This window comes from Cibotium barometz, chromosome 42, assembly GCF_041138505.1.
Source record: "Cibotium barometz isolate CiBa-2024 chromosome 42, ASM4113850v1, whole genome shotgun sequence".
NCBI classification, from domain to species: domain Eukaryota; kingdom Viridiplantae; phylum Streptophyta; class Polypodiopsida; order Cyatheales; family Cibotiaceae; genus Cibotium; species Cibotium barometz.
The window spans coordinates 39,850,657-39,861,752 of NC_141087.1; the positions used below are offsets into that span (position 1 = coordinate 39,850,657).

Here is an 11,096-nt window from a genome sequence, read left to right on the forward strand (position 1 = left end):
GTTTTTTAATGAGTTCTACACACATGTGTTTCACTTTTTTTACTTGGAGTTTTGTTTGAACAACACCATGTTTATATACTCTGAATTGATGAGTTGGCCACCAATTTTAATGCTTCTTTTGATATGATTATGACCATTAGATGGCATGCATAGATTTTTATGATCAACTATGGTTTTTATGGATTCGAGGAGCTTCTATGCTTTTATCCATGGTTTTATAAGGATCTTTTGGATAATATCATGACAATGACCATATTAGGAAATTTGGGAAAATCCCATTACTTTGGGAATTTTCTTTTCAATCTACTTTTTGGTATATCTTGAGTATACCAATTCCAAAGCTATCGGAGAATGTGGATTTAGAACCTACTCTTCAAGAGTTTTCCAATGATATGTCACATGAGGGTGTTTTGATAAAATCTTATCAAGATTCACCGTGTCCCTATTTTTTAATCTACCAAAATGGGAATCGAGATTTTCCCAAACTCTCTAATATGGTCGGTAGCATTTGCCTTCGTTTTTTGCTGCACGTAATTTTGGAGTATGTTCCTTGTACTTTTGTACATATTCCAACTTGGATACCTAGTTGCTTATATATCTAGGTGAGTTATTTTTCTACCCTAGCTTTATTGTGTTTATTAGGTAATTATCATTAGAAAGGTACCAATAATTCAAATTCTTTTCTAATGATGTACTTGGAAAGAGTTATTCCGTATGGATTTTTGAAGATGTGATGTCTTATATATTATGTTTGTAAAACCCTTTAAAACCCAACCCCATAGATGTAGATTATTAGAGAAACTTTCTTTAGTTGGAAATTCTTAGATTTGAATTTCTTGAGGCTAAGATAGGACCAAAAAGGACAATGTGGAATATTAGGTGCCTTTTTATAAGTGAGATTTTAGACAGAAAAACTACTTAGAAATGCTACACTATGTGGTAAGATTGAAAAAGTTTTTGTCTAGAGCATCTTCCTACAGTACAAAACTATTAGGCTTATAAACCTCTCAAAAAGGTTTCAAAAAGAGAAATTAGAGAAATTATAATTATGTAAAGAATAGGGTAATGTATATAACTTGGCACCCAAAAACCAACCTTTCATGGCTAGAAACACACCCCTTAGAAGGTCTAGAAAAACCAACCTTTTCATACCATTGTGACAACTCAAGATGGTTATGGCAGATTCTAGCCCAAAAACTAACTTGGAGGTTTTTTATTGTGGTTTTTCACTAGATAACCACCCCTAGAAGCCTGCAAGGTGTTTTGAAATTCCCCCTTGTGACCATGGCATAATACAAGGATAATCACTATTTTCCTTGTAGGGTAGTTCTAGGTGATGTTATTTGAAGACACTTTGACGTAGAAAAAAAAAGAGTTATTTATTTTTGTGTGACTATGGAAATAAAAATTAATAAAGTGCATGCAATGTACTTTATTTAGGTAAAAATGATAAAAACTATTCCTCACAAATTATATGGATCCATTTGTTTGTTGAGAAGGGCAGGAACATGCCAAATTATCACCTATTCTAGTCATTAAAGATACATGAGCGTGTCTTCTTTGTGTATAAGCGTAATTTTTACGTCTTTATATTCCTACATAATAGAAATTGTGAAGATTTAAAGTTTGCAAATCTTTAGCTCTTTCTTTTCTCGTGGTGATCACAGAGCATCTCCATTGTTTACCAAAAATAAGTGTTTGATAGGAGGGGTAGGGGGAGGAGGAGGAGAGGGTCGACCTAGGAAACAAGCTCAAAGGGAGAGGCTAGTTTAGGATGGGTTCAAAGAAAATCTAGAATAAAAAAGGATCAAGTAATGATTGAATGATTATTAAAGGGAAGTTAAGATCAAATAGGTATTACTAAAACACCACAATATTAAGAACTCATGTGAAACAATGTAGATTGAATGCTCATTTATTAGTCTACCAACATTCTCAAGGAGATGAGAGATGTTTTGTTGTTTTTTGTCAAAGCCATAGGGATTAAGGAGACTTGATAACATTTTAAAAAACAAAATTGAAAATCCAACCATTGGTCCATAGGAACTATCCACCTAAAAAATTGGCCAAAAAAAGTTATTACAACATTTCCCCCTTTAGAAGGCAAGCCAAGAAGTGGAGCAAGTGCATCTCAATCCTCATAAAGGTAAGTAAACAAGTCCAAGTCACCATGTGGTAATTATTGACCCTTGTACCCCTCTTTCTTGATATGTATTCACCCATATCAAACTAATCAAGAAAATGGCCAACTTCTCTCCTTATTATAAGCCACATAATGCATAATAAAGTATTATATTAAAGTACATTCATATACAACTTTTCTTCCTGATACATGTCCCACATTGTATACAAGTTTATTTATACAGTGTCAGTAGACCTTGCAAAATGATAAAATAGCCTAAACAAAGGCCTCTTATGGTGATACATGAAAAATACCTAGAATAAGAATTTTAAATCCATCAGAATTGAAAAGGAACTCTGAATCTAACTAGCAAAGTGGGAGTTAGGCCAGTATGAAAGTTGTATTATTTACCTAGCTTGCACATTTGTACTCATATAGTCTAGTGCAGATTCTTTTACATCACCCACTTGATCGCCCATAATCTCCAACCGCATTGCATCTTTGAGCTCATTGAAAACCTCATTCATGTTTGGCCTGTTAATGCTTTTATGCTCTACACACCTCATTGCTATGTCCACAACCTTCCAAACTGAAGAAATATTATAGTCGTCTTCCAGGCTTTTATCAACAATATCCACAATCATCCCTCGCTCAATGTAAGGCCAAACCTATTCAAACCACCAAAAATTTACAAATTCATTAGTTCTATGCCAAAGCAAAGCATATAAAATAGTAATTCTTTTCCCCTAAACATGTTTCAAACAATTAATTAACATGAGATAGTAATACTAGGCACAAAAATAAAGATCTTACTAAAATTCCCATAGCAAAATTATTTTTACAATGCCTTAATAAACCTTCAAATTTTTTCAAAAGTACTATCTTTATTATTGTACACTCATACAAATAGCATACAACTTAAGTGTTTGCAATGTTGTTTACTTTATGCTACTAGTAAATTTGAATACAATTGAATTATAGCCATGCTTGAAAATCATTTGTATATTACCCATGTCACGATGTGAACTTCTTGTTGTTGATTTTCCTTAGTAATTGGAAGACGCCCACATAAGATCTCAAGAACCAAAACACCAAAGCTATAGACATCAACTTTTTCTGTCAATTTCAAGGTTGATGCATATCTGCCACATAAATCAAACAATGTTAATACTAACCTACCTATTGAAACAATGTTAATACTAACCTACCTATTGAAACAAAGCAAGAATTTCATTTTCAACAAGGTATTAACATTAACTTACCTTTTACAACAAAGCAATTTGTTCTTCTTAATGAAGGTATTACTAATTAAAAAATGAACTTTTGTCTACTCACTCCGGGTCCATATATCCCCAACTTCCCATCAATGTTGTTGCAACTTCACTGAATTTTGTATTCCTTATTTTTGATATTCCAAAATCAGCAATCTTTGCTTCCATATCTTTCGATAGCAAAATGTTGCTACTTTTAACATCTCTGTGAATGATTTGTTGATTGCACCCATGGTGTAGATATTCTAGCCCTAATAGGAAAAATTAGGATAATAATTAATCATCGTAATAAAGTAGTTCACAAGAAATTAAAAGATATCTCCTTAACTACCATAAGAGACCTAGTAAAATTTACTAGTAAAGTTCTAAAAGATCATTACCACTTGCAGAATCTACTAGAATTTGAAGTCTGGTTCTCCACGATAATGGTGCATTATGTGCATGAGGACCTTAACCATACAATATAAATTAATATTTTACAATTAATAACTATAAAACATGTGGTATGCAAGCATATTACTCTTTACATCTCTAATCATTCAAAGTTTGTTAAAGAATAAGATGTTGTAAAGAAGCTAAATCTTACCATGTAAGGCTTCAAATAAAGATCCCCTTGACAAGTACTCATATAGTAGAACTAAATTTTGTTCGATACAATAGCCCAAGAGAGTCACCAAATTTTTATGGTGAACTCTTGACAAAAGACCTAACTGCCAAAGCCAAGAAGAACATAAGGGTCTTTAGTTTCTAGCATTTGAGGTATAATAGACCGTGTAGCTCTAATGAATACAAGAGTCTTTGAATTTTTAACATGAAAAGTTTAAAGGAGAACAATATGCATGGGTTTTCTCAAGCCATTGGTTAACAATGGATTCATCAAGTTAATGGCCTTAAGAGAGGGTGGGGAGAATAGCCACGTGGATAAGGCATCAACCTTTCTTTCCACCAAATGTGAGTTTAATTCTAATAAAGAGGTGAAAAGTTACAATGTATGTGTTTCACCTCCCAAAAACAAATAAGTATATGGCCTTAACCAAGTATAATTGATACTAACTAGTAATGCTTGAAGATTAGACTTGACTCTTCCACAACCATATACGTTTTTCATACAAGCAACACGAGTTGTTTTAAAGCACTGAGTTGACATTAAATCCACTTAATAATGGCCTAAGAAAGTGTAAGACATAATTGATTTAAAAAAAAACAAAAATTAAGTTCAATGGGTAGTGAAAATAGTGAACACATACCATCATGTTAAGATTTCAAACCACACTCTCATTGTATAATAGGTATATGATATAGATAAACAATATGGATGGATAAGATTGCATAAAAATGCACCATAGGAATGTAAATGGTAGTGAATGAATGCATCTATCTAGGTGACTTGTAAGCTAAGTTTGATAGCATTGTTATTCTATAGGAAAAAGGTAATATCAAAGTACCTCATTGTTATTCTATAGGAAAAACGTAATATCAAAGTACCTCATTGTTATTCTATAGGAAAAAGGTAATATCAAAGTACCTCATTTAAAAACTCCTTAGCTCCTTGATGAGAAACTCTAGAAAGCACTTTAATGGCTACTAATCGACCATTCATAAGACTCCCTCGGTAAACAGGACCAAATCCACCTTCACCAAGCTTTGTATTGAAATTATTAGTGGCCACTTCGATGTCTCGATAGGTGAACGCTTGGGCTAAATTTGAAGCCTCCACTATTTGTGTATGCCCCACCACTACATGTTCATAAGAACATAAAACTTTTGAGCTTAATAAACTTGGCATCATGTAATAACACTCTATGAGAAATTATTAACTTACAAAGTGGTATCCAAACAAGTGTAAAAATGAATATCCTACCTTGACCACATGTTATATAAATATTGTGGACACCTCATGTTGAAAGCATGACTTTATAGCACTAGCATGATTTATTAACTTGGCTTGTAGAGTATCCAAATCAAGTTGAAAGCATGACTCTATAGCACCAACATGATTTATTGACTTCACTTGTAGAGTATCCAAACCATTGCAAACCAAAAACATCTACTACATTCTTAACTCTATATTTGGGTTCTATCTACAAATCAAGGTTGTGGGAGTACAAAAAATTGATATAATCACTTATTATAGTTTGGTTGAATTATGTGATGTTACGAAAGGTAGCGGCACAAAATCTCTCTCTCTCTCTCTCTCTCTCTCTCTCTCTCTCTCTCTCTCTCTATCTATCTATCTCTCTTCCTTCCAAGGCCAATGTGAGGAAGAAGTAATTAATATGAGAGGCCTTATAAAGCCGTGAATCCACTTAAGTTTGAATCAAGCTTTAGTCAGATATCCCTTCATACACTCTTGGGATAACCCTTCACACGGACGTAACAAGAGACCATCTTATGCTTCTTCTTCTTCTTCTTCTTCTTCTTCTTCTTCTCTCTCTCTCTCTCTCTCTCTCACACACACACACACACACACACAAACACACACACACACACACACACACACACACACACAAAAGAGATCTTGAGAATAGCCCCAACATAGTGATCTACATGAGTCTCTCATCCATTCTCTCTTTCAAAAGATTACTTTCCTAAAACTATTTAAGGGAAACCCCCTTTGTAAGGTGAGTTTTCATCTTGTTATGATGTGTAATATTACACTTAACTCAAGTCAAGAGTCAACATCAAAATACGTTAAATATGATAAAGTAAATGAGTAGCATTCCAAAACAATCAATTTTTTATTTTTATTATAATTTTTAAAAACACATTATTACATGAATTTACTATCTTTAAGAAAGAACTAATATACATACCATTATGTCCACTCATATCGCTTGAACCTCGGCCTCGTGTTAGCTCTTTTACTCGAGGTGCTTGTTTTTTTAGGCAAAGATATGCAATCCCCAATGTAACAAATATGCTGATAAGACCACCAACAACTAATCCAGCTATCAAATGAATCTTAGAATTCTTCTTCTTATCCTTTCCTTGCCCTTCACTTGGTGGTGTAACCACACAAGTCACATTTGCCTTTGTACACAAAAATGGGTTGCCTGAATAACTATCACACACAAAAAGAAAGGTAAAGATAAGAGCTAGACTTATGAAAATTTTTAAAAACTTTATATACATTTCTTTCTTTAATCAAATTGAGAAATTATTTTTTATTTGTAGACATACTTAATTTCAAGAGCTAATAATCTTGTTGGTATAGGCCCACTAAAGTTATTGCTTTGCAAGTACCTACAAAATGAAATGCAATGTATTTAAATTAGCTCCCTAATCTACCTTCAAATCAAATCACAATTAACTAAAAAGAAAAACTTTGGTTTTATCCTTTTGTGCCACGAGTTAACTCTATTGTACTCACAGGTACTTCAAACTTCTCAGTGTGGACAAGCTATCTGGAATGGATCCACTCAGCTTATTATTACTTAGATCCCTGCATTAATACAAGGGAAATCAAGGAAAAAATACAATGCATTAGAAATATATGATAGTTTTATAGCATAGAAAGTTTGAAAAGAAAATTATGGTCTTGAAGCCTTACAATTTATCAAATAATCTCATGGTATAGAAAAGCCAAGAAAATGTATTCAACATGTGACATGGTAATAACACTATGAGTACTTACTATGGTATTTAAATAACTAAAACATGTTAATTTAGCTAAATAACGATATGTTAAGAGATAACATGTTAGAATAGTGATTTGAGATTACTTACAATACTTCAAGGTTAGTTAATGCACTTAGATCTGGAATTCCCCCATTTAGGCTATTGTCATTCAGCTTGCTATGGCAAACAAACTACAGTTAGTAGCAGACAAACTATAGTTAACAACTTGAGAATATGGGAGAAAAAGCATGTAGTGAATACAAAGGCACTCACATTTCAGTGAGATATGTAAGATCATTTATGTTGGTGGGTATTTGTCCTACCAAGCCATAGTCTGAGAGCAATCTACAAAAAAACATACGATCACTTATTAATGGAGGGATACAAGCTTCTATAAACCACACATACGCGTGCACACACACACACACACACACACATAGAGAGAGAGAGAGAGAGAGAGAGAGAGAGAGAGAGAGAGAGAGAGAGAGAGAGAGAGAGAGCATGTTATCATCTAATGAGGTTGAATATGGCCTAAGAGACCCAAACACGAATACTAGATCTAAGCACATTTAGAGACTATCACAGCAAATTGCTTCGGATAACAAAAGAAACAAAAATTGTTTGGGAAGTAAGCACATTTAGATGTTGTAATATCTTTGTAATGAATCCCTTCTATGAGTAAAAATTGCATGTCAAGAGAGCAATGTGAGTATGTCCTTTGTGACTAGGAAGCATCCAGTCTCACAGCATATGAGGTGTAGGGTGAACAGTCAGAATGTATAAGTGATGTTATGGGTAGTATCATGTGGCAAAAGCTTTTTCGGCTAAACAACTTAGTATCTTGCTCTTGCATGTTTTTTCCCCTTCTATCCTTAATCAACTATTAAGAAGGGGTTGGTTTTTGAAACTAATTACACAAAAAATATTCCATTAGGCTTTGCATTCCCAGAACCTCTACCTAGCTCAAGGAGGAGAGAGTTTTTTGTTGTGTGACTGTGATTGTGTGCACATGCACATGCATGTGCACATTTGCTTCTACAAACACACGGAGTTCCTGAGAGATCATTGTTTAAGTGACAGTAGATAGCACCTAGGTGACACTACTAGATAGAATAATGTGAGTTCATACTACTAGCAAGGTTGCAATTTGAAGGCTTACCCCACCTTCATTTAGAAGGCCAAATTTTATTTGAACCTTCATTAGCCCTCAAATATATCTAAATATGTATATTTATATATATAATTTAAAGAAAAATTTAAAATTTTGACCTTTTGTCTGCAGCCCTAATTTAAAAAAGGCATTGTGTGGAAGACTTAGAGGTTACTTTTTCCTTGTGAAGGCTTCAAATTTCAGACTGTGTTCAGAATGCCTTATCAATGAAATATGGCTTTCATGTATATACCTTAAAATTTGACGGCTTGAGCTTCCCGAGCTTCTGGGTTTTCATATTATTATATATATGTGTATTACATGCATGCCCTTGTATATACACTTCTCTTTATGCACATATGTCACAGATATATATATCTTTATTAAGGCAAGATAGCTCAATAATTTTACTCACATTCCCGTGACGCGAGGAGGAACGACTTGGGTGCAATTCAACCATTGATAACCATAATTTTGAGGGAAACACGGATCGCCCGTATAATTACTCAAGCTTGGAAGAGTTGCTTTTATGCCCTCTATTGCAACAACTGTTGAAAACAAATTTGGAGCAATGTGAGTAGCAAGATAAGTCTACAATAATTATACACCTCACCAAAGCTTATTAGCTTTCATATAACATCCACTTATGAACTAATCAATTCAAATAACCTTGGGAATGCTCACATCAACATAATTAGTTAATTCGACCCCGAAAAAAAAGGTTTGGGTGCCTATTTGTAGGAACTGATGCATGATATATCTAGTATAACAAAAGTACAATAATGAATTGAGAAGATTGAAGGTGGAAGCGGAATACTTACTATCTCCATCAAAGGTCCCAGATGACATAGGAGACTCGAGTAGTTGAAGAATTTCAACTGCTGATATGAAAGGAAGATAGGTGGAGGTGGAAGTTGGCTCAAAGTAAAAGTGAGTGTAGTTTGAAACCGCTGTAAAATTCCCATATACTTCGACACAACCATCGCTGCCTGTTTGATTGTAAACATCGAGTGCCTCATATACCAAATCATTATCAATAAGGATATTAAAGACTCTGAGACCTGAAGCATTCACCCTTGGATCAATTTCTGAGAAGTAAAGAGCATGAAAGTATCGCTGCTTTGCTATTATGCCATGGGTGTAGTTTATGTGAAAGCCCATGGTCCAATCACTCTGGCCAACATAAGCCGTTTGAAGCACTGCTATGGGTGGTATGTCCTTAACAAGGCTGTTTATGCTGTGACTCGTTGACTTTGAAGGTAATTCATGCGGCGAGGCACTGTACCATATTCTATCAATTGGATCGGAACGATACCTAATAAATTCAAGAAAAAGAATGACGACCTCTATATAGATGTAAGATCTCTGAACGAATTTTAATAATATACCAGCCACTATATTAAATATTTCTCTATTTTATCTTGAGATGTAGATTTCTTAAAAATATAGAAAACGCACCATATTAACACACCTGACATCAGGATAGTTGTCCGGGGTCCCATCGTTTCTTCTCGTTCTTAAGAGGAGAGCACGTTGAGAGGTCTTCATTGTATCCAGGGGGTGCATGTTATCATTGAGGGGGCGCAGCTCTAAAGAAGAGATGAAGGGGGCATCGCTGCCGCCGGTTATAGAACCGGAGAGGCAAACTGCTATGCTGTTACTTTGAGCTTGCAAGTAGATCTCCTCAAGCACAGGGTGACTTTGAGGCAATGGAATGGAAATCTCGGTCGCTTCATACGCATCAATTATGAGCTTGAAGTCCAGCACACTCCCATCGCCTTCATGTGTTGCGTACACATCCGAATTTAGTCCAAGCCAGAAGCCCGCCCGAACCAAATAGAACTCGCCCTTCAATACCAACCCACTGCCCGAAATCACGTAGCAGTACTTGGTTTGGTTGCCTTCGAAGTAGCGAATGCTTTCATAACGCGTGTCGCTGTTGCCAGACGGCCCTTGCACATTGGCTGTACTCCCTTCTTGCATCAAGCTTGAGTCCGGCGTCCACTCAATGCCTAAAGAGTCCGTGTAGGGCTTGCTTGATATTGAGCCACAATCCAAGCTCAAGAAACCTGAATTAATTAATTCAAGATTGATTAGCGATTGAAAGCTAAGTAAACATGTATCAAAATAAAGATTACTACAACCTCACTCAGAATGTATCTATTGAGCACACCTGAAATTTGAGCCCAAGTACACAATCCGGCCTGATTGCTGATCAGAATAATGACAAGGTAATACACGCCAAGAGATTTCCCATGAAGGAGAGCCTCCATACTACCAGAAGAGCTCTTGCAGATTGCATGCCCAAATCAAAGTCTTACGCTCAGCTTTATTGTGTCCAAAAGTGTGAACGTGTCTAGAGTCTAAGCTCAAGAAACCTGAAAATTAATTAATTGATTAAGACGGATTAGCGATTGTTCTAACCGATGGGAAAAAGGAATAGGTTAGAATTTGATCGGTTTTTTGGCTTAAAATTATAACATTAACGGTTTTATAACTAAAATGTCTTTAAAAAAATAACCGGTTTTCTTAAAGGCAAGTCTAAATTTCAGACCCTTCTTAAAAATAAAAATCAGCCGTGAAATTAAATATACTAAAGGCATGAACAATGCGAGTCTGTATGTATCTATTGAATAGGTTTTTTTTTATTAGAAAACATATAAACCCACGAAAACCTTTCAACGCTTTGCTAATTAATTAATTAATACAAACGTAAAAAAAGAAAAAGGTTTTGGTGATTGAACTGGATGTCTTAACCCTTGACCATCCGTTTCACAACTTATACACAAAAAGACAATTTTTATTTCTATCACTCCATTTGACCCACACGGTTTCATAAATGGGATTTTAGCACTCCACGTCCTATTTTGGACCTACATTAGGCACCCAAGCCTTTGACGTCTTGGTCCAAAAAGTATTTGGTATTCCTTTTCCC

General features: G+C 34.9%; 1 protein-coding gene across 3 annotated transcripts; it reads right to left on the minus strand.

Annotated features, from left to right (window-relative positions):
• Positions 1 to 2,279: 2,279 nt before the first annotated feature.
• LOC147614466 (putative LRR receptor-like serine/threonine-protein kinase At1g67720) lies at positions 2,280 to 10,631 on the minus strand. Of its 3 annotated transcripts, XM_086780998.1 has the most exons (15): positions 10,335 to 10,622; positions 9,633 to 10,230; positions 8,983 to 9,476; positions 8,577 to 8,709; positions 7,285 to 7,356; positions 7,120 to 7,188; positions 6,764 to 6,835; positions 6,574 to 6,636; positions 6,207 to 6,454; positions 4,919 to 5,130; positions 3,980 to 4,103; positions 3,774 to 3,842; positions 3,458 to 3,644; positions 3,132 to 3,264; positions 2,280 to 2,790 (listed from the first exon to the last, which is right to left on the minus strand). In XM_086780998.1, exons 1-15 carry the CDS (start codon positions 10,432 to 10,434, stop codon positions 2,530 to 2,532), a joined length of 2,835 nt encoding a protein of 944 aa, XP_086637124.1. In that variant the 5' UTR covers positions 10,435 to 10,622; the 3' UTR covers positions 2,280 to 2,529. The 3 variants fall into 3 exon arrangements, 2 of the variants coding, with proteins under 2 accessions (XP_086637124.1, XP_086637125.1); XM_086780999.1 differs by lacking the exon at positions 7,120 to 7,188 and having other exon boundaries at positions 10,335 to 10,625; XR_015263129.1 differs by lacking the exon at positions 2,280 to 2,790 and having other exon boundaries at positions 3,169 to 3,264; positions 3,385 to 3,644; positions 10,335 to 10,631.
• Between the last annotated feature and the right edge of the window lie 465 nt (positions 10,632 to 11,096).

Excerpts from the sequence above, each read along its gene's own strand:
- LOC147614466 (XM_086780998.1), bottom strand. The coding sequence starts at position 10,434 with ATGGAGGCTCTCCTTCATGGGAAATCTCTTGGCGTGTATTACCTTGTC. Across the intron at positions 6,836-7,119 it reads TTAACTAACCTTGAAGTATT|GGATCTAAGTAATAATAAGC; the intron begins GTAAGTAATCTC and ends GTATTAATGCAG. Across the intron at positions 3,645-3,773 it reads TCTAGTAGATTCTGCAAGTG|GGCTAGAATATCTACACCAT; the intron begins GTAATGATCTTT and ends TTTTCCTATTAG.